The 24125-nt window shown below is 43.4% G+C and overlaps 1 protein-coding gene across 3 annotated transcripts; it reads left to right on the top strand.

The window, feature by feature from the left end:
- The first annotated feature begins 2701 nt into the window (after nucleotides 1-2701).
- C1H3orf38 (chromosome 1 C3orf38 homolog) lies at nucleotides 2702-17111 on the top strand. Of its 3 annotated transcripts, none has more exons than XM_073305657.2 (4): nucleotides 2702-2987; nucleotides 6666-6886; nucleotides 11517-11603; nucleotides 13083-17111. In XM_073305657.2, the coding sequence occupies exons 1-4, from the start codon at nucleotides 2729-2731 to the stop codon at nucleotides 13686-13688; spliced, it is 1173 nt and encodes a 390-aa protein (XP_073161758.1). In that variant the 5' UTR covers nucleotides 2702-2728; the 3' UTR covers nucleotides 13689-17111. The 3 variants fall into 3 exon arrangements, with proteins under 3 accessions (XP_073161758.1, XP_073161768.1, XP_073161779.1); XM_073305667.2 differs by having other exon boundaries at nucleotides 2703-2987; nucleotides 11562-11603; XM_073305678.2 differs by lacking the exon at nucleotides 11517-11603 and having other exon boundaries at nucleotides 2710-2987.
- Nucleotides 17112-24125: the final 7014 nt, after the last annotated feature.

Below are 24125 nucleotides of genomic sequence, written 5' to 3'. Positions count from 1 at the left end.
TAATGACCAGATAATCAGTTTATTCATAGAGCTATATTTCTGTTTTGGTTCTGCCCTGGATGACTGCACTACCTGGTTAGAACCACTGTTCCTGCTTTTGGCACATACTGCCCAACTTCTGTAGTAGTCAAAAGGCAACCTCCTCAGATAATAATACATAGTACTTTGCAACTCATCCAATGATCTCTAATTGTTTTAATAAATTAACTCGTTTGGTAGTGTGGCATACTGAGGTACATGAATGTGATATATTGAAATGAGAGGAAGGAAGATAATAGCATTTTGTATACAATGGAAAAGGCAACATGGATGTCTGAGAGGCAAAAAAGAGGGTAATTGAAGTAATTAAACAGGAGTTGGTGAGTTAGTATAGTTACGTTGTCCATCATCAGACTGGGTTAAACTAGCAAAACCATTGCATATGGTTTTCATTGGTGCTGAAAAGGTGACATTAAGATACAATCTATTCCTATTTTACCAGTTTATCAATTTCTACTCAGAGACTTGAATTTCAGTTATTAAAGAAGTGATTCCTGTGTGTGTATATATAATTGAACAAATGCGTAGGGAAAATATTGTGGAATAGATTTGGATTGAAGGTGCTCTCTTAATGATCATTATTAAACATTAGACCATTTGAATGATTAAAAATTTAGTTTATTAGGAAGATGCATTATTGCCAGGGATTGGTAATGGGGTATGGAGCCTATACCTGAAAGGAGATGCTTGAAATCAAGGTTAGGTCCAAAGCGACCTCGATGCATAGAGGTTAAGGCCCCAAGAGATCACATGATCAGCAAGTTTGACTTTCTGTCTGTTAGAGGCCACCAACATCTGCACACTAACCCAACATCTGAAATTAGAACACAGAAGTAGTACAACCCCCAGGAGACTAAACTATTCTGTGCAACAGGTAGGGACCGAGAAGCACCACTGCCCAAGGCCCCTGCAAGGGCAAGAAAATGATTAAATTCTGTCAAGTGACCTATAGTGCAGAGAAAGGCAACCCCTCTCTCTTCTCTTCCTTCCCCCCCCCATCACTGCCAATCTGGCCTGGAGAAAATTCCTTCCCGATCCTACGCATGGTGATCAGTTAGACCCTGGTCATGTGACCAAGAATTAGTAAGCCCAACAAGTGAGAGAGAGGTTGCACTGTGCCACCTTAAAGCCTACAATTATTAGGTGGCTCTTTCCTCCCAAGGGCCATGACAACTAGCCCCGTGACCAAAAAAATACCACCGTGGTATGAAGCCCTTGTGGGTAGCTGTAGCAGGGCTGAGGTGAGAGTCAGGCAGGGGTCTGGACTACCCTCTGGCTTCCCAGGGAAGTGGCACAGGGAGTGCCTGCCTGTTGCCTTGGTGCAGAACTGAACTCGGCCCGTAACCAAAAGCTCTGAGAGGAGAATATTTGGGCTTGTCTCCATATACAGTGCTCCACCTCTACGCCTCTGCTACTCCCTTGGCTACACTTGTGAGTTACAGCGCAATAAAGGAGCCCCAGGTGCACTAGCTCACTACCTGTCCACACTGGCAAGGCACGTAGAGCACTCTGACTCCACGGCTACAGCGCTGCTGGTAGTCCACCTCAGCCAGTGGAATAATGTTTGCTACGCGCCCCCCCCCCACCCCGGCTGGAGCGCCGTGGCGCCATTGTGAACAAGGTGTTGCATTGTTGTGCTCTGACTGATCTTGGGAAATGTCCCATAATCCCCTTAAATCAAGTGGCCACTCTTGTCATTGTTCTGAACTTGTTGTAGGAATGCTGATATGCCCTTTCAAAGCTCTGTTTCTGACAGCTGGCTGCTTATCTACTCTGGGACAAAGGAACCATTACTGAGGAATGCTGCTTGCTTTGAGTGTGTGAGAGGGAGGTGGGGGGGGTCTGCTGCTGTCTGAACTTACAAGACAGCATGCTGACATGCTCTCAGCTCCCCCAAAACCCGCTCTCTCTCCCTCTATATACACACAACACACTCCCTGTCACAGTCATCTTCCCCGCCCCCCCCCCCCACATTTGAAAAGCCACTTGCAAGCTGGGATAGCTACTACAATGCACTGCTCTTTGTGGCATTGCAAGTGCTGCTAATGTAGCCACAGCAGTGCACTTCCAGCTGAGAGTGTAAACACGTGGCAGCGTTCTCCCTGCTGCGGTCTCCAAAGGCTGGTTTAGCTCCCAGCGCTCTACAACTGCAAGTGTAGCCATGCCCTCAGTAAAGATGCGCCTACACATATGGGAGAGCTTCTCCACTTGGCGTAGTTAATCCATCTCCCTGAGAGCCAGTAGCGATGTTGATGGGAGAAGCTCTTCTGCTGCCAGGGCTGTCTAGGGGGGGTGTTAGGTCGGTATAACTACGTCACTCCAAGGCGTGGCTTCTTCCCACCCCTGCCCAGCATCGGTCTAGCGCTGCAGGGTAACACCTGCCCTTTGTCCTCAAACCTCTACTGTCTGCGCAGAGACAGCGGCTGAGGCTCACTCACCTAGTGGTGAGAGGCGACGGGGGGGGGGGGGGGTGTATCAGAAGCTGCCCTGGTTTGGGGTCAGGGTGGGGGTGTCTGCATGGTCTCCCCTCCCCTCTGAAAGCACCAACACCCCGCCCCAGCCAGCTCCTTCCCCCGCAGCCGGCCTCGAGCGGCCTCCAGGGGCGGGGCTTAGGAAAGGGGCGGAACCACAGTGCCGGGAGGTGCCCGTTTCCAGCCGGGTCCCTTTAGCTGCTGCTCCCAGGCGGCCCATGAGGGGCTGTTTACTGCCGCCCACGCAGGTTGCGGAAGCTTCGTCCCTTCCGCTGGGCTGGTTGTCAGGGTTGCGCGAGCCGTGGAGGGCGGGGGCTGCCGACAGCCCGGCGCCGGCTGCCGCTGGGCGGACGATGGGGCTGAGCGAGCGGGAGCGGGCCGGGTGCCGGGCGCTGCTGGAGCTTCTGGAGACGGAGGAGCTGACGTCGCTGACGGACACGATCACTAACCGCCTGGTGCTGCCGCAGAGCCGACAAGGCGGGTGGGGCCGGGGCGGTGCTTGGGGCCCGCTGAGGGGGAGGAAGGGGCGGGCTCTAGCGCTAGCCCCGCCCCTTTTGTCAGGCGGCCCCTGCCTTAGCGGCGGGGCGGGTCGCGCGGCGCCTCGCACTGCAGGGTTCGGCGGGTCAGTGCCCCGCCCCTCGCAGCCGCCAACGCCCCGCCCACTGAAGCGGCTCCTTGGGGTTTGGGCTTCGAGGCCTCGGCCGGTCACGGGCTGCGGCCGCCGCTCAGCTCTCGCGGGCTCCTCGGCGCCGGCGCAGTACGAGTCTCGCGCTGCGAGCTGTGCCCCCACGCGCCGCTGCCCGCGGCCTGTGGGTTCGCCCAGAACAGCGCCCAGAGCGGCCCGTGCTTTGGCCGGTCACCTGCCTCGCGCCTGTTAACCGGGCGGGGGCGGGGCTGAAGCCTCTGTTGATCTCTGAGGCCTGCGAGGTTACCCAGCTGTTGACTTCATGCCGGTCTGTCAAGTCATCGCGCCGCTCGGGTGCCTGAGCCTCTCAAGCGTGACGCGGTATTGAAATAGGAAACACTGGGGGGGGGGGGTGGTAAACGGACTTTCTAGATTTTTTTTTTCCATTTGATGATTTCTGATATTTTTCAAAGAAAATCTCGGAGGGGTAGCCATGTTAGTCTGGATCTGTAAAAGCAGCAAAGAGTCCTGTTTGGCACCTAATAGAGTAACAGACGTATTGGAGCGTGGGCTTTCGTGGGCGAATACCCACTTGGTCGGCCCACGAAAGCTTGTGCTCCAGTACGTCTGTTAGTCTGTAAGGTGCCACAGGAGTCGTTGCCGCTTTCAAAGAAAATAATACTTCGTAATTCCTTGGTTAGGTAAATGCCATAGCTGTTTTCGTAGCCCAAAAATTACACCATGTGTGAGCCCTCGACACTTGATTTGATTGTATCCCTGTTTAGAGCCTCTTTCCTCCATGGATCTTTCTGTGGGTTAAGTCTGTTTTTTATTAGTGTATTGTGGTGGTATCCAAACAGCATCAGTACTCCATTATGCTAGGCTCTACACAAGCAGGAGAAGGAGTATTTGTGGCACCTTAGAGACTAACCAGTTTATCTGAGCATAAGCTTTCGTGAGCTACATCGGAAGTGAGCTGTAGCTCACGAAAGCTTATGCTCAGATAAATTGGTTAGTCTCTAAGGTGCCACAAGTACTCCTTTTCTTTTTGCGAATACAGACTAACACCACTGCTACTCTGAAACAAGCAGGAGAGATGTTCATACCAAAAGCAGCTTTCAATGGGTAAAATCATGGATTGTGCTCTTCTGAGAGGCACTCAGGCTTCTGAACAAATTACCAAGATAGTCAATGCTTACTGTCTTCTATGTTTGACAGTGAAATGCCTTTTCATACTTTATGAAGTAGTGTGTGTGTGTCATGTAAGTTCTATGTCCTTTAAAAAAAGTAGCGGGGGGGGGGGAGGGTAAGGTGCAGGTCTGCATTACAACTAACTGAAACACCAGTTAATACTGCTGCTGGCATGAGTAACTTCTACTCTCAGTTGTTGAAAGAAACATGCACAGTCAGGTGGTAAATAAGTTACTAGCCCATAGGGCAAAGTATCTCTCATTTGTTTATCTTCCATTCCTTTTTGAGGACTCATTTTTATTTGTGACTGTTTTGCTTTGCTTTAACTTAAGGATTTTTGTAGTACTTATAGAACACAATAAGGATAAGTAAAGTTAACTTTAACTAAACAATCTTTTCCTAAATGTAAGGTGTTCTGAATCAAATACTAAAGTGCTTGATGTGTAACATCAGCTAAAATTAGAATTGGCTACTTTGACTTCTTTAAAGGCCAAGTTTCAGCTTGTAATATTTCCTGAGCAATGAACCCCTGAAAAATAAGGGTTTCCAATAGTAATGTGCTTTCTGTCAGAAAAATTGTATATTAAAAATGGCACCTTCCTACATTGCACAATGCATCCCCCTGGATCTTAAATATTTGGTTATTGTACATTGTAAACATTTATACTTTCATCAGCCTTCACACCTGTAATGGCTTATGGAAGGCAAATCTCACTGAACTGTGTTCTGTTTATTGCTGGCAGAATCACCACCTAAGTTCTGATTCTAGAAATCTGCATTGTTGATGTGTGAGGTAGAAAGAACACAGCTTTTTAAATCCCAATTTGAGTTTACAGAACTGGCTGGTAGTTAACCAAAATGTTATGTATTATTGATAAAATCTAAATAGGGAAGTCGTTGACGGCAAGCAGACATTAGAACATTAGGATTTCCCTCTTGAAGATAAACTTTTCTGACTGTAACCTCGCAGAAGAAAGTATCTATCCAGGCTAGTAAAATAATTATACATTGATTAAAAACTCAACTGTTCAGAAAGACCATAAAAGGCCCTCGATTCTGTTAAATTCTCCTCTCTTTCAACCCTGTATCTATACTGTTCCTTTCCTGGGAACACAAAGAAGCCTTGCAGCATGTTCTGAAGGACATCAGATCCAGGTTTAGTCAGACCAATGGTGGAAGTGACTTTAGATTTGATTCAAGTGATCACAGCTGTTGCAGTATTATTTGGGGGGAGGAAGCTTGCGGTATCAAGAGCTAAATAATTTAGGTCAAAGCCAACTTAAATATTAACCCAAAGTAAGTTTTTAGCTAATGCATCTCAGTGAACATGTGCAGGGCTCCCTTTGCCTGAAATAAGTTGGCTACTGTGTCCTGCAGCAGCTAGAGTTTCCAGATCACTTGAAAGTGTAGTGTCCATTTGGAACACATTCTGTGAGTGGCAAAATAAACATCGTAAAAAGGTTGTCCTTTTTGACAAGCTCAAATAAAGTCCCTTTGGCAGTCACTGGACATCCAGAAGGAACTGGGGGCTCCAGCAAGACCCTCTGCTTGCATACATGATTAATGTATGCAAGCAGAGAGTTTGAGCCACTGGAGTTGTTACGGCCAAGTTGCTTCCACAACCTATAAGCATTTGTCTCTGTTTTGCATGGTTTGAATTTCATCGAGACCCAAGTGAATTATTTTTCCAGCAAATAGTTTGCCCAAAAATGCAATTTCAGGGCGCCAAAACTGTTAGCATATTAGGGAGGAATTTGGTGAGTAGTTCTGGCTGGAAAAAAGAGAATTTGTTTGAAAAAATCAAAACTGTATTGACTGTTTTGAAACAATGTTTTGATGTTTTGTTTTAAAATGTTTCATTTAGGAATTTAGCTTTACTTACTAAAAACAGACAAAATGGTGGTAAACACCCAAAAACTGGGTGGGGAGGGGAAATCCTTTTGAGTACAAAAATATGTTGTTTAATCCAAAATTAATATATATATATTTTAGGTTTTCTTTTTGGTGAGGAAAGTTTTTAAAAAAATTAGTTTAGGTTTGAACTCAACTGATTTTTTTGGGGATCTTCAATTCGGCCCCCAAACAAACTGTTCAGCTCTAGTTTCAGCCAGTTAGTTCTGATTCAAGGATCGGTTTCTGTTAGGCCATTGAGGCAACAGATACATTTCAGGCTTTTGCATATGGCTTGCTGAATGTCTTTCAATGATATGTGCATGAGTTTGATACTGGTCATCACTGAGAAAAATGTTCAAGTTGAAATTTTTACTTTAGTCAGAAAATCAACAGATTCATTTTCTAATGAGAGAAGCAGTTGCTGACTTAACTTTCTTTATTTCCAGAAGCCATTCATGCAATTTTAGTTTACAGTCAAAGTGTAGAAGAACTCTTGAAACGAAGAAAAGTCTATCGAGAAATAATTTTTAAATACCTGGCAAAAGAAGGAGTTGTGGTGCCACCTTGTTCTGAAAAACACCAGCTCATTCATCATGCAAAGCAATACTGGAGTGGGCAGCTGACAGATCGTGTTGCAGAGAGAGAGGATATTAATCCGAATAAACAGGTGAGCTTTACGTTCTGAAAGACCTAAGAATATTGCCTATGTGGAACAACTATTGTTTGTAAGTTCACTGACATTTTTTTCTCAGCCAAACTGAGATAATAGAATCATAGAATATCAGAGTTGGAAGGAACCTCAGGAGGTCATCTAGTCCAACCCCCTGCTCAAAGTAGGACCAATCCCCAACTAAATCATCCCAGCCAGGGCTTTGTCAAGCCTGACCTTAAAAACCTCAAAGGAAGGAGATTCCACCAGCTCCCTAGGTAACTCATTCCAGTGCTTCACCACCCTCGTAGTGAAAACGTTTTTCCTAATATCCAACCTAAACCTCCCCCACTGCAACTTGAGACCATTACTCTTCATTCTGTCAGCTGCTACCACTGAGAACAGTCTAGATCCATCCTCTTTGGAACCCCCTTTCAGATAATTGAAAGCAGCTATCAAATCCCCCCTCATTCTTCTCTTCTGCAGACTAAACAATCCCAGTTCCCTCAGCTTCTCCTCATAACTCATGTGTTCCAGTCCCCTAATCATTTTTGTTGCCCTCCGCTGGATGCTTTCCAATTTCTCCACATCCTTCTTGTAGTGTGGGGCCCAAAACTGGACACTGTACTCCAGATGAGGCCTCACCAATGTCGAATAGAGGGGAACGATCACGTCCCTCGATCTGCTGGCAATGCCCCTACTTATACAGCCCAAAATGCCGTTAGCCTTCTTGGCAACAAGGGCATGCTGTTGACTCATATCCAGCTTCTTGTCTGCTGTAATCCCTACGTCCTTTTCTGCAGAACTGCTGCCTAGCCATTCAATCCCTAGTCTGTTGCGGTGTGTGGGATTCTTCCGTTCTAAATGCAGGACTCTGCACTTGTCCTTGTTGAACCTCATCAGATTTCTTTTGGTCCAGTCCTCTAATTTGTCTTGGTCCCTCTGTATCCTATCCCTACCCTCCAGTGTATCTACCACTCCTCCCAGTTTAGTGTCATCTGCAAACTTGCTGAGGGTGCAGTCCGCGCCATCCTCCAGATCATTAATGAAGATACTGAACAAAACCGGCCCCAGGACCGACCCTTGGGGCACTCCACTTGATACCAGCTGCCGACTAGACATGGAGCCATTGATCACTACCCATTGAGCCCGATGATCTAGCCAGCTTTCTATCCACCTTATAGTCCATTCATCCAGCCCATACTTTTTTAACTTGCTGGCAAGAATACTGTGGGAGACAGTATCAAAAGCTTTGCTAAAGACAAGGAATAACACGTCCACTGCTTTCCCCTCATCCACAGAGCCAGTTATCTTGTCATAGAAGGCAACTAGTTAAGTCAGGCATGACTTGCCCTTGGTGAATCCATGCTGACTGTTCTTGATCACTTTCCTCTCCTCTAAGTGCTTCAGAATCGATTCCTTGAGGACCTGCTCCATGATTTTTCCAGGGACTGAGGTGAGGCTGACTGGCCTGTAGTTCCCAGGATCATCCTCCTTCCCTTTTTAAAAGACGGGCATTAGCCTTTTTCCAGTCGTCTGGGACCTCCCCCGATCGCCATGAGTTTTCAGAGATAACGGCCAATGGCTCTGCAATCACATCTGCCAACTCCTTTAGCACTCTCGGATGCAACGCATCTGGTCCCATGGACTTGTGCTCGTCCAGCTTTTCTAAATAGTCCCGAACCACTTCTTTCTCCACAGAGCGCTGGTCGCCTCCTCCCCATGCTGTGCTGCCCGGTGCTGTAGTCTGGGAGCTGACCTTGTTCGTGAAGACAGAAGCAAAAAAAGCATTAAGTACATTAGCTTTTCCTACATCCCCTGTCACTAGGGTGCCTCCCTCATTCAGTAAGGGGCCCACACTTTCCTTGACTTGCTGCTTGTTGCTAACATACCTGAAGAAACCCTTCTTGTTACTCTTAACATTTCTTGCTAGCTGCAACTCCGAGTGTGATTTGGCCTTCCTGATTTCACTCCTGCATGCCTGAGCAATATTTTTATACTCATCCCTGGTCATTTGTCCAATCTTCCACTTCTTGTAAGCTTCTTTTTTGTGTTTAAGATCAGCAACGATATCACTGTTAAGCCAAGCTGTTCGTCTGCCATATTTACTATTCTTTCTACACATCGGGATGGTTTGTTCCTGTAACCTCAATAAGTACAGCCAGCTCTCCTGGACTCCTTTCCCCCTCTGTTCTCCCAGAGGATCCTGCCCATCAGTTCCCTGAGGGAGTCAGTCTGCTTTTCTGAAGTCCAGGGTCCGTATTCTGCTGCTCTCCTTTCTTCCTTGTGTTAAGATCCTGAACTTGACCATCTCATGGTCACTGCCTCCCAGGTTCCCATCCACTTTTGCTTCCCCTACTAATTCTTCCTGGTTTGTGAGCAGCAGGTCAAGAAGAGCTCTGCCCCTAGTTGGTTCCTCCAGCACTTGCACGAGGATGGTTGTGTTTTCCTGTGTTTGTAGTGGAACTGAAATTTTTCTTGGTTTAAAAGCTTCACTTAATAAAAAAAATTATCCTCTCATATTTGCAATTCGGAATCTCATATCTGGAAATTCTGTAACTATCTTGATAGAGAAAATGCCCTTTGTTCATTGGTGTCTGAGTACATAATTAACATGTTGTGTCTTCCTCACAACAACTGACTTTGAATTGCAATGAGTGGAATCAGTAGGTCACAAATTAAGACAAAATAGTACATCAGAGTCTGGATAAGTCTAAAGATGAACATGTGACTCCCATAAAGTTAATGGACATGGGAAGCGCCATAAACTTCAAGGTCACAAATGTTCTGAGAAGTGTTCTGAAAGTTTAGTCTCAATTGTTGGGAAAATAAACTGTGCTTCTCTCTCTCTCTTTTTTTTTTTTTTTAAGCTGCTCTTCTCCCACTTTGCCAAGTGACAATAGCACCGAAACAGCACTGCTGCCCTTAGTTTTTAAGTAACAGGTCACATGGCAAATCATTTGGTTAGATGGTCCAATTGCTGTTGGCTTGCAAAAAGTAATCTTCCTTTCCATTTCTGGTATCTCTGGAAAGTGGAGAGTGAAATGCACGACAGATGTTGAAAAATTGTCACTCTTCTGAAACTTTAGGACTGGCGGCAGCGCTACCCCTGCTACCGAATAGGTCTCTTTCTAACCTCTGCTTAATATGCTGTGACTAGATATGCCTCATTATCAACAAGTTTGTGTGTGATCTGAACTTCCTCCTCATTTTATTTTGCAAAATATTTTTGTTTGTTTGGTTGGTTTTACTAGTTTATCATTCTTGGATGTAAAGTTTCTAACTTGAGGTAGCCATGATTACTATTAAGCAGTTATGTGACTCAGAGACATAATGGTCATCCATCTGACTATCAAAGAGCTATGTAGCTACTGATGTGCAATTTTGCTGACTTGTTCCCTTGGGGAAAGTAATTTGTCATGTATATATGCTACTGTTTAAGTGGCAAGAATATGCTTGCTGTTGTGCACAACACTCGCTGCCCCCACAGAATTTACAATCTAAAAGACAGACCCAGAAGATGGGACATGCTAAGGAACCTAGTTCTTCTGTTGTCTCAATAATGTACCATACTGTAAGGCTTGTGTTATTGTGACTCTGTTTTGACTGCTTTCTATAAAGCAGCAAGAGTGAAAACAACTTGCAATATTTAAGACAGTGAAGGATACATGACTGGAAATTAGATACAGTAAAAGTAAAGTGAGTTAAATACTCATTCAGAGAAACGCAGAAAGAATGGGAAATTCAGCTGTGCTTTATGGTCAGGCTTCTCCTTCCACTTACCCCTTGCGGCAGGAGTGGGGGTGAGAAGTCATGGCATCATAACTCTGGAGTATATATTTAATCTAAAATATGAAATTCAAACACAGAAGTTATTATCCGAACTTTGATTCCGGAAGATAATGATCACGACCTTCACAGTAGCTTTGTTGAACTTGCTTCTGACTTGATCTGCTTTTAAGGAATGCTGTTAATTGGCAAGTACCAAAAGATGTAGATGTGCATTGTTGGTATCTCACTCAACAAATGCAAACGAAAAAATGAGCAGTTCATCCTATAGATCTAATTCCTGTTCGTAACGTGGGGCTTGGCATTAGTAGGCTAGAACTTAATGGAAAATTAAGGATCTTTTCGTCACAAAGTTTCAGTCATAAAATATTCAGTGAAGAAACCAGCCTGTATTGTAAGAGAAAGCAAAGGATATGTCCTTAAGAACAAAGTTGGTTCGAGAGATGTGCCTACCTGGGCGACAAATGGATAACTGTCTAGTGCTCCTCTGTACGGATCCCTGACTTGCATGAATTCACTCTTCCTTTATCTGGGAAAGTATTTTTCCTCTAGATGACAGAAAACTTCCTTTTCTGAATCCCATTATCAGCCAAACCTATCTTTAAAAGTAACCCGCCAGTCTGTACTTAAAATATAACAACTTATTTCCCAAATATTTAAGTCTTCATATTTCTTCCTCCTCTGTACATGATAACATACACAGCTATAAAACACTTAAAGTTCCAATTTTCATTGTCCCCCAATACCTTTCTTAACAGTTGCTATTCTTGGTTTCATTTTATTAAATGTATTGCAATTTATCCCTATTCTATCCTCAACGAGATCTTCCCCTTGCTACTGGCTACGTATAACAACTTAGTTTCTGCTTTCATCTCCATCATTCTCCGCTACATTTGCAGGACAGACTGCAGCCTCGCCGGGCTGCTTCAAGGAAATAACCCTTCAGGTTAGTATTGGTTTAGTCCATTTGTTTCTAATACTTAGCAGTTACATAGGTTCCTCCTCTGTATATCTTAGAAATGCTTTGCAAAGGCAGGTAAGTTTAATTTCCCACCTGTAAAAACCGGGAAACCAGGGATACAGAAGTTGAGTGACTTGCCCAAGATACACAGTGAATTAGCGGAGAACCTAGTTTTAATACCGTCCTCTGTTGGAGCATGCTGCCTTGACATTTTTTAAACAAATTAAATTTAGTTTTGTGTGAGGAGCTGTGTTGATCGCTTCAGACTATTTTTTGTATTCTTTCATGCTGCCAGTGTTTGTTTTGGGTTACTATTTTAAAATATTTTTTCCAGTAGTCTTAGAGCTGATGAAAGGGTGCAGTTATGATACCCTGGGAGACTGTGATTTGGACACTTTTCTATTAGAAACATGGTGAAGATCAGACTCCCTTCACATAGGTGACCAGACAGCTTTCCGGTGGTATTGACTTTCTGTCACTAATAAAATCGATCTAGGATCAAGTAGGTAATCTAGAGGTGAAAAGTTTTATCTCCCAATAATCCTAAACTATCCAGTTCTTCCTGGGTTAGATTTTCTTTTTGTTAGCATCTTCTACTACCTCGGGTTGAAATATCAGGTAGGTTCTGAGATACTCCAGCAGCTTCAAATGTTGCATCAAGGACACACTTAAAAAATGGCTGATACTGATCAGGACTGGTTGTGTCCATCTGGTCATTTGATGGTCCAAAGCATAAAGGTAGCTTGCTAGTATCTGTCAAAGACAAATACAATAAAGGGAGACATTGAGGGTAGAGTTAATTACTGTGGCCACCTTTAGTATGAGAACTGCTACCATTGCTCCCAAGTAAATGGGGATATTTGTTTATTGAGGATATGTATTGTAAGCCATTTGGTTCTGTATTTTATCTTGGTTTGACAAGGTATTGCCATAATCTTAGGTTTTAAGTGTAAATCTTAGCTAGAATTTACTTGTACAGACAACTCCTTTTTACACAGCAAGACTAAATCATACTCTTTAGAAACTGTGTGAAAAATGTTGGCCCCATTGAAGTAAGTGTCAGAACTGCCATTGACTTAAATTGAGCTAGGATTTCATCCAGAGTTGTTGAGCTTATTCCTCAAACCAATTTTAAGTACCTTTCTCATTTCTCTTAAGAGTAACTACTTCAAGTATTTCTAAAGTGACTATTGAAGAGGTTTCTGGGCACCAACTATGGACAAGCACGCAGAATCTTCATTATTTAAGAATAGAGGTTTAGGTTGGACTTCCTTGCTTTATTCCTTCTCAAGCATTCTGTCTGAAAAACTCAGGAATGTGCAAAATAGAAAATAAAATTTTAGCACATCTAATTTTTTGAGCTGTATTAAAGACTTGTGTATAGTAAGTACCAAGCTTCTGTATTAACGGCTGCTAAATTCTTCTAAGAAAAATAAGCGAATCTTTTTTTTTTTTTGATTACAGAGCTATGAACAGAGACAAAAACAACAGGAAGAGAATGATTGGCACAGACTAGGAAGAGAATTCTGTCAGTGGTTCTTTGAACTTCTCAACTCTCAGCATCCTTTGGGGAGACAATCCAAAGAACAGTGGGGACCACAGCATTTCTGGGAGGATGTCAAACTGAAATTTTGTTACAACACGTTAGAAAAAAACATGGAAGAATACGTTGGTGCAGAATTGGTGAGCCTCCGTTTACTCTCACTGGTGAAAGAAGAGTATCTCTTACTGAACCCCAACTTGGGTGCTGGTGGACTGAAGTGTGTAATTTCTCCACATGGGTTAGTAGTGGTGGCAGTAGCTGGCACAGTACATAGAGGCAACATTTGCTTGGGCATCTTTGAACAAATCTTTGGACTCATCCGCTGTCCAGTTAGAGAGAATACCTGGAAAATAAAATTAGTGAATCTTAAAATAGTTGGAGAAAATGCTCTGGAGCCTGGGACACAAGTGCAAAAGCCGTCCATAAAATATGAATCGAACGAACTGCGAGAGCTATACGATGGGAAAGAACTGAGCTTGCTTGAACCTCAAATTCTGAGCAATGTGCGTACAGAATTGGGGGAATAACGATTGTTTGAAAAACAATACAGCAGTTGTGCATATTTGAATGTTTAAATGACTTCAGACTTGTGGTGATGTCTGTTTCTTTAGTCAGGTTTGCTAAGTTGATGACATGCCAAAGTACTGAGTGAAATACACTTAAAAAGCTCCACTGCTTTTGGGTACCCATCTTCCATACTAACATGTAATTGAGAAAGTTAACTGCACAACACATGTTTAGAAATGAAGTAACTTTATTTTTCTTTCTATTTGATGTGTTCCTCACTTACAAAAAATGTGGCTGTATTGGAATGTGGGTTGTGATAATTATGAGGAACTGGACGCCACAGGGACTTATTACAGCATATGGGGCTTCTCCCGAGGCCACTAGTTAAAGTTGGACCCCAACTATGTTGGAAAGTCATTGCCTTCAAGTGGCCGCTTAAAAGTGCATTAGGATTCTTGGTCTAATTTCTTAATGGGCCAATAACCCTCACAAAACTGGCAGCCTTGTTGGTAGTTTCAGGAGAGAAGTCAAGCACTGAATGCATGAAGAGATTTTTTCTCTTTGTCCTAAAGTTGATTCCTTCACTAAAAAATAGAGAGAACTTAATAAGATGATGTGGGGAAGCTAGCCCTGCTGCTTGCAATGTTTTTCCTGTTCTGAATCAATAGTTGTCATTTATTTTTCATTTTCCAGTAGCATTTACCTCACCTCTGCAATAAAAAAAACCCCTGCTCCCAAAATTAAATGGTTGCCATTGCATCCATTTCTTGCTCTGACTCTCTGTGGGATCAAGGAGTTAACATTGGAATTTAGTCAATTTAAGCTTCCTATAAAGCCAGATGCTTTGATTGGGTATTTGTTTTGTATATAACTTACAGGAGAGATTAATGTAATAGCTTACATGTGGTGGTTCCTGTATGTTCTCTCAGAATCAAGAATTGTATCCAATTACTGCAGACTTATTAAACTGGATATGTCAGCTTTTTAAAACAAGGAAGCTGGAACAAGAAGTAGATTTTCCAGATAAGCTCGCTCTTCCATTGCCACAAGTAATAGCAATTCAGAGGTTAAAGGGAATTCAGGTAACTTCAATAACTACACTTCTCTGTTTTCTTAATGTGTTTAAAAGTAACACAAAAGATCACGTAAAATCTTTTCTGTTTACTTGCTTCGAGTATTTGACAGTTGTTTGTCTACTCAATTTCATTATTTCTCCAATAATTATTTCCTATTTGTGTGGTCTTTCACACAACGTGGGAGAGAAGTATGCACTTTAAAGAAATGCTTAAATGTGGTTAAAACTAGTAATAAGTAGCAGGAAGACACGAGGCAAGTGTGGCGCTGAAAAAACTACTCTCGAACTCACTTTTGTGAACCAACTGATTTCTAGTTGTCCCTTTAACAACAACAACAGGATTTGTTTAAAAAGAATGTGATTATATACTGAGTGAAGGACAATGTTTGAAACATTGTTTCCTAGTGAACTGTTGAGATGAGGGCTTTCTCAGCTCCTAATTTCTAATAAGAAAAAGTAGCTTTCATTCTGAAATTCCTGTGAAGCACTTCCCTTTGCTTGCACACGTGTATTCTACTAGATTCAAGTTGATTGGTAGCCATGCATACCTATGAAAAGGGAGGGAGTGGGGGAAGTCTCTACATGCTCGTGATTTTGACTTTTGCAGTGCAGAGGAGGAAATAACTGCAAACCGAAGACTAAAAACAGTGCCTCTTTTGATTATGTAGCGATACTACCTCACTGAATATTAATTAAAGCAAATATTTGGTCTCCTGTAGAAGTGTACTGTGCTTTCCCTTCTTACTAAAATGCATAGTATTTCTAAACATGCACTAATATGAACATGACTTTATGAACATTACATTCAAAATGTAACTAGTTGTCCTTGCTAAATTAAAATTATACCAGTGTTTATGCTTTATGAACTCACTTCACTCACATCGACAGAAAGTGCACAAACAACTTCAGAAGAGAGGAATACAGCCAAACAGAACATCTGTATTCATGTTGTACAATTGTATTTGTGTCAACAAGCATGTACAGAACTCTCTTCCATTACATAACATTGTAAGCATTTTGTGCTCCCTTTCAGGTGTCTAAGACTTTCCCAGGAAGAGAGAATGGGGAAAGCAGAGAGCAACACTACCATACAAACTTGAGGGGGGAGTGGTTACCTTCAGTTCTTTCTGTATATGTCTGTCTGCTGTTAGTTTCAGCTTTGCTAACTACCTTTTTGCGGAAGGAAAAGTCAGTGACGGATTACATGGGAGAGAGTCAAAGGACACCATGGGTAATGAACAAACTAGCCTCAAATTAAAATATCTGAACAGAGGGCATGGTATCATAAAGATACTTGTAAACGCACAGCTGAGATAAAAATTTTGGTATTAATGTTAAATTTTGGGATAAGAATTTTGTTACTGATGTTAAACCTTATGATGATGCTACTTTTCAATTAATACCTGTAAACAGGTTTAAAGCTTATCACAGCAGAGAAACTATAAAAAAAAAGAAAACCCAGTTTGCTGTGTGAGAATGGAGAAACTGAGGCACACTGCCTCAGGGCCTTAACTGCTGGATGCCAAGAGAATGATAACAAACTAACGGTGACTAACTCTCTTGCAGTAAACTAAGAGGGGAGGTGTGATGCTCTGTACCTCGGAGGAACACCCCACACCCCCCCATGTTCATCTTTACAAAATGATTGTGTGGTATCCATTGCAAAGTTTGTCATGTTGGGTGTCGTTCGGAAGGCTTACAAGGCACCGAGCATGGTTGCTATAGTGCGGTTATAGTACTTGTTACAGTAATAGTATAGTAAGGTTATAGGTTATAATTATAATTTCTTGTACATAGTTATGAGGCTGATAATGTGTCCTCGTGGCTTAAAGCAAGCCCATGCAAAAACTCTCCAAGAACAGAGAGGCAGTTCACACCTTGTCAGGGCATGGATGGGACAGACCAGACCAGCCTCACAGGAACAATGGACACTGGCTTAGGTAGCAACAAACGAATCTGTTAGACCCTCAAGGGAGTCACCCCCTTCCTTTGGGCAGCTTGGGACTGTGATGAGGTAATGCCTACCTGACTTGGGGGGGAGAAATGAGCCATTCAGGGAAAGAAATGACATGATAAAAGGGAGAGACATTTTGCCATGCTCTCTCTCTCCTACCTACATCTACAGCCACCGCCACCACCACCAAGCAACTGAAACACTGATCAAAGGGGAGAGCCTGACTGAAAAGTAACCAGCCAGCCTGGGGTGAGAAGCATCTAAGTTTTTAAGGACATTGAAAGTGTTAAGATCAACTTAGAATGCGTTTTGTTTTTATTTCATTTGACCAAATCTGACTTCCTATGCTTTGACTTATAATCACTTAAAATCTACCTTTATAGTTAATAAATCTGTTTGTTTGTTCTCCCTGAAGCAGTGCATGTGTTTTACAATGTGTCAGAGACTCCCCTTGGGAGGACAAGCCCGGTACATATCAATTTCTTTGTTAAATTGACGAATTTATATAAGCTTGAAGCATCCAGCGGGCATAACTGGACACCGCAAGAGGGAGGTTCCTAGGGTTGGGTCTGGGACCGGAGATATTGGCGAGTGTCATTGGCTTACAAGTAGCTGGGAGCAGCTTATGTGCCCGAGGCTGTGCGTGAACACCCCAGGAGTTGGGGTTCTCACAGCAGAGCAGGGTAAGGCTGGCTCCCAGAGTCAAGGATTGGAGTGACTTAGCAGATCACCAGTCCAGATAACACCAGAGGGGAACATCACAATAGTTGAGGTGAGTGTCAAAGTGTGTGGCAGGCTGTCTGGAATGGCTCACAAACATAGGTGCCAAACTCAGCACAGACAGTTACAAACCAGGGCACAAACCCCAAACTGGTTGTGTGTTCTATAATTTGATTCACCAGCCAAGTATCAAGAGTGAACTCCTCAAGCATTATATCAGCCTTAACATGGAGTAATAGACAGTCCTCTTTGGCACTCTAGTCTGTCTTGCTGTGCAGGCAAGCCTGTCTTTGTGATAGACGTTCCCTTACATCAGAAATCAATAATATTCAGCTTACTCCGAGTCCCAAAGGACCAGGTCACTTGTACCTTAGATCTTTCACCAAAGAGAATGCTTGTAGCCAATCCTGTGATAAACTATCTAAAGATTTATTAACTGGGAAAATAAAATAGGAGAATGGTTTACAAGTTTAAAGCCCGTAAACAGAAAGAAATGAGTTAGTCTTAGGTTTAAAAAGGTAATAGAAGCTGCTGTATTATGCAAGCTCTACATGTCTTTTAGGGCTAACCCAAGCTAAACAGCTTGGGGGATTCCTTGCTTAAGCTTAGAAGTATTGCCATCTCCAAATTCCAAGCAGCATAGTGCTACAGTTCCTTCTGATCAGGTACTTTTATTCCCTTCCCCCAAAATTCAAACTGATGTGATGAGGGTTTGTGTATAGCCGTGGGTGTCAAGGAGCTATCAACAAAGTCTTTTGTCCACTGATGTTCCACAATGGTTTGTCTGGTATCTATAGAGATCTGCTCATTTGGGGCAGGAAATGACAGCTCTCGTCCTAAACTAGTATTTCACACTTGGTAATGCTTCTCTCCTGACTGTGGGACTTTCCAGTTTCAAAGCAAACACTTAAAGATTCCCTTATAACATGGGAAACAGATGTTATAAGAGAGATTAATGCCTGCAGCAACTCACTAGCAGTTCATAAAGTTCAAACATGACACACATTCTTATAAACTTAACATCTATTTTAACAATGCTAGCACACAGGTGAGCCAGACTGGTTTCCAGCAATGCATTTGTCAGTGTTCAGTGAGGCCTAGGGGCCTTGGCAGGTGCTAGCACCTGGTCTGCCAGAGTGTCAGTGAGCTTTCCCCAAAGCAGCGTATCAGGAAGTGCACAATTAAAAGATTTTTTCCTTTAGCCTTTCAATTAAAAGCGAAAAATTCAAGGGTTATTCATCTTCCTGATTCTGACATCTTTCTATTCAAGCACTTTCACTGTGCTTGGAGGCTGCCAGATTTCCCACTGTCATCACACTTCCACCACCTGCTGGCATTACCATTCACATATGGTAGCATTCACTACCTCTCACCCATAGTGGCCCTTCAGGTTTTAAATTTACAGCTGTTATGCTGCTTTCTTGGGAGAAAACATCCTGAAAGGAGCTTATTGTACAGTGAGAGGGGACAAAATCTAGAATGGGAGCCTTTGGTGGCTCATGCTAAACATGTGAGCATTAAAGACCTGTGTGGTTGTGGGGGGATGCCTTGCTGTGATTTCCAAGTTTTTCTTATTTTTAATAACAAAGCTGAAGCATTGGCTAAAATGTACCTTTTCTCCCCTACACCTGACATGGACTTCATCAAATAAATGGGGCTCTATATATTTCACAGCTAGCCCAAACTATTGAGTTATAAAGCAATTTTGTTATCTTTTTATCTTGTATGAGCAACACTTAGAAGCATTGCTGTACTTGAACAGATAAGATGGCAGATTTACAGAGCACTAAACAGCCCAGACTGGTAACAGCAGGATCTTGGGAGCTAGAGATGAAAAGACTTGAGAGCACAGAGCCCATCCATCTACCAGGGCAGTTACATTCTCTGATTAAGGACATAACAGATATTTAAGTGATATATATGTAGGCAACATGCCACCAAGAATGAAAGATCGGGTGGGGATCAGAATGCTGCTATTACAATAGTTCTTATCATAGAGGGAAGGAGAACAATGATTAAATGATGGACTATTTATACCAACAAAATACCCGTTGTCCTTGAATAGTTCATCTCAGATTGTAACATTTTGAAATTGTCATTGACCTGGATTTGATTATCTTTATACTAATTTCATTGTTCTTGAATTAATTAGAATTTGTTATGTAAATTGCTCCGAATGAGTTGGCAATGAGTTGCTGAATGCTAGGACAAACTATTAGCAAAGAACCACACTTGGTTTTTATTCAGTTTTCAAATGTCAGAACTATTAAGGAAGATAGGCCCAATGCACATGAGGGAGAACAGTTGTACTGTACTCTGCATTCCTCCACTCCTTGCATGGAGAGCAAGCTATCTTGAATAATCGACCCCCAGCTGTTTACAATATGCATAATGGCATTTTGGTGACACCTTGTGGCAGTTTCATTGTGTGCTTATATTTCTGGCTCATCTTTAATCCCTGGTGCTGACATAAGAGAGGAAGCAAGGAAAATGATTGGAATGTGTTTAGGCTTGATCAGAAGAAAAGCACGAGGCTTCTCTGCAGGAACAACATTCTGTTTTATCCTTCCAGTTGGTCAAGTGCCTGATATTTCTACCCCATCAGAGCGAACGTTTGGAGGCAAGCCACCTGCCATTGATAAAAATCATAACACTGTCTCACTGTTTTAAAGATCTGCCCTTCTCCCTTCTAGTCAATGAAGTCAAGCTGTGATAAGCAGGAGACACCTGGTGTTGCTAGGGTCATGTGGGGAAATGTTATCTGTGACAGCTGTCAAAGAGAGGGCTGCCTGGCAACAAAATTTCAACTGGCCTGTTAAACACATTTCTTAGAGTCTGGCTCTCAGTAGGTTTAGGATGTCAGGACTGAATGTAGAGAACCATGATGGCAATAGAATAGATATTCCTTCACTTGCCTACTTCCGTGCCTGCAGATCTTCACAATTGCTTCTCAAACTAAATTGGAAGAGGAATTGCTGTCAGTCAGTGGTAGCAAGTGGCTGGGGTACCTGATGTGGTATACAATTGTGATGCTTCCACTATTTGAAGTTGACAAAACGCATACTCAGGAACACCTAACAAAAAATAAAAGGAGGACTTGTGGCACCTTAGAGACTAACCAATTTATTTGAGCATGAGCTTTCGTGAGCTACAGCTCACTTCATCAGATGTTTACCGTGGAAACTGCAGCAGACTTTATATACACACAGAAATCATGAAACAATACCTCCTCCCACCCCACTGTCCTGCTGGTAATAGCTTATCTAAAGTGATCAACAGGTGGGCCATTTCCAGCACAAATCCAGGTTTTCTCACCCTCCACCCCCCCACACAAATTCACTCTCCTGCTGGTGCTAGCCCATCCAAAGTGACAACTCTTTACATAATCAAGTCGGGCTATTTCCTGCATAGATCAAGGTTTTCTCACATCCCCCCCACCCCCATACACACACAAACTCACTCTCCTGCTGGTAATAGCTCATCTAAACTGACCATTCTCCAGGTTTAAATCCAAGTTAAACCAGAACATCTGGGGGGGGGGGGTAGGAAAAAACAAGAGGAAACAGGCTACCTTGCATAATGACTTAGCCACTCCCAGTCTCTATTTAAGCCTAAATTAATAGTATCCAATTTGCAAATGAATTCCAATTCAGCAGTTTCTCGCTGGAGTCTGGATTTGAAGTTTTTTTGTTTTAAGATAGCGACCTTCATGTCTGTGATTGCGTGACCAGAGAGATTGAAGTGTTCTCCGACTGGTTTATGAATGTTATAATTCTTGACATCTGATTTGTGTCCATTTATTCTTTTACGTAGAGACTGTCCAGTTTGACCAATGTACATGGCAGAGGGGCATTGCTGGCACATGATGGCATAGATCACATTGGTGGATGTGCAGGTGAACGAGCCTCTGATAGTGTGGCTGATGTTATTAGGCCCTGTGATGGTGTCCCCTGAATAGATATGTGGGCACAATTGGCAACGGGCTTTGTTGCAAGGATAAGTTCCTGGGTTAGTGGTTCTGTTGTGTGGTATGTGGTTGTTGGTGAGTATTTGCTTCAGGTTGCGGGGCTGTCTGTAGGCAAGGACTGGCCTGTCTCCCAAGACTTGTGAGAGTGTTGGGTCATCCTTTAGGATAGGTTGTAGATCCTTAATAATGCGTTGGAGGGGTTTTAGTTGGGGGCTGAAGGTGACGGCTAGTGGCGTTCTGTTATTTTCTTTGTTAGGCCTGTCCTGTAGTAGGTAACTTCTGGGAACTCTTCTGGCTCTATCAATCTGTTTCTTTACTTCTGCAGGTGGGTATTGTAGTTGTAAGAAAGCTTGACAGAGATCTTGTAGGTGTTTGTCTCTGTCTGAGGGGTTGGAGCAAATGCGGTTGTATCGCAGAGCTTGGCTGTAGACGATGGATCGTGTGGTGTGGTCAGGGTGAAAGCTGGAGGCATGCAGGTAGGAATAGCGGTCAGTAGGTTTACGGTATAGGGTGGTGTTTATGTGGCCATTGTTTATTAGCACTGTAGTGTCCAGGAAGTGGATCTCTTGTGTGGACTGGACCAGGCTGAGGTTGGTGGTGGGATGGAAATTGTTGAAATCATGGTGGAATTCCTCAAGGGCTTCTTTTCCATGGGTCCAGATGATGAAGATGTCATCAATATAGCGCAAGTAGAGTAGGGGCTTTAGGGGACGAGAGCTGAGGAAGCGTTGTTCTAAATCAGCCATAAAAATGTTGGCATACTGTGGGGCCATGCGGGTACCCATAGCAGTGCCGCTGATCTGAAGGTATACATTGTCCCCAAATGTGAAATAGTTATGGGTAAGGACAAAGTCACAAAGTTCAGCCACCAGGTTAGCCGTGACATTATCGGGGATAGTGTTCTTGACGGCTTGTAGTCCATCTTTGTGTGGAATGTTGGTGTAGAGGGCTTCTACATCCATAGTAGCCAGGATGGTGTTATCAGGAAGATCACCGATGGCTACTATGGATGTAGAAGCCCTCTACACCAACATTCCACACAAAGATGGACTACAAGCCGTCAAGAACACTATCCCCGATAATGTCACGGCTAACCTGGTGGCTGAACTTTGTGACTTTGTCCTTACCCATAACTATTTCACATTTGGGGACAATGTATACCTTCAGATCAGCGGCACTGCTATGGGTACCCGCATGGCCCCACAGTATGCCAACATTTTTATGGCTGATTTAGAACAACGCTTCCTCAGCTCTCGTCCCCTAAAGCCCCTACTCTACTTGCGCTATATTGATGACATCTTCATCATCTGGACCCATGGAAAAGAAGCCCTTGAGGAATTCCACCATGATTTCAACAATTTCCATCCCACCACCAACCTCAGCCTGGTCCAGTCCACACAAGAGATCCACTTCCTGGACACTACAGTGCTAATAAACAATGGCCACATAAACACCACCCTATACCGTAAACCTACTGACCGCTATTCCTACCTGCATGCCTCCAGCTTTCACCCTGACCACACCACACGATCCATCGTCTACAGCCAAGCTCTGCGATACAACCGCATTTGCTCCAACCCCTCAGACAGAGACAAACACCTACAAGATCTCTGTCAAGCTTTCTTACAACTACAATACCCACCTGCAGAAGTAAAGAAACAGATTGATAGAGCCAGAAGAGTTCCCAGAAGTTACCTACTACAGGACAGGCCTAACAAAGAAAATAACAGAACGCCACTAGCCGTCACCTTCAGCCCCCAACTAAAACCCCTCCAACGCATTATTAAGGATCTACAACCTATCCTAAAGGATGACCCAACACTCTCACAAGTCTTGGGAGACAGGCCAGTCCTTGCCTACAGACAGCCCCGCAACCTGAAGCAAATACTCACCAACAACCACATACCACACAACAGAACCACTAACCCAGGAACTTATCCTTGCAACAAAGCCCGTTGCCAATTGTGCCCACATATCTATTCAGGGGACACCATCACAGGGCCTAATAACATCAGCCACACTATCAGAGGCTCGTTCACCTGCACATCCACCAATGTGATCTATGCCATCATGTGCCAGCAATGCCCCTCTGCCATGTACATTGGTCAAACTGGACAGTCTCTACGTAAAAGAATAAATGGACACAAATCAGATGTCAAGAATTATAACATTCATAAACCAGTCGGAGAACACTTCAATCTCTCTGGTCACGCAATCACAGACATGAAGGTCGCTATCTTAAAACAAAAAAACTTCAAATCCAGACTCCAGCGAGAAACTGCTGAATTGGAATTCATTTGCAAATTGGATACTATTAATTTAGGCTTAAATAGAGACTGGGAGTGGCTAAGTCATTATGCAAGGTAGCCTGTTTCCTCTTGTTTTTTCCTACCCCCCCCCCCCAGATGTTCTGGTTTAACTTGGATTTAAACCTGGAGAATGGTCAGTTTAGATGAGCTATTACCAGCAGGAGAGTGAGTTTGTGTGTGTATGGGGGTGGGGGGGATGTGAGAAAACCTTGATCTATGCAGGAAATAGCCCGACTTGATTATGTAAAGAGTTGTCACTTTGGATGGGCTAGCACCAGCAGGAGAGTGAATTTGTGTGGGGGGGTGGAGGGTGAGAAAACCTGGATTTGTGCTGGAAATGGCCCACCTGTTGATCACTTTAGATAAGCTATTACCAGCAGGACAGTGGGGTGGGAGGAGGTATTGTTTCATGATTTCTGTGTGTATATAAAG

The sequence above is a fragment of the Lepidochelys kempii genome, chromosome 1, assembly GCF_965140285.1.
Source record: "Lepidochelys kempii isolate rLepKem1 chromosome 1, rLepKem1.hap1, whole genome shotgun sequence".
Lineage (NCBI taxonomy): Eukaryota > Metazoa > Chordata > Testudines > Cheloniidae > Lepidochelys > Lepidochelys kempii.
This window is presented reverse-complemented; position numbering and strand designations above follow the sequence as displayed.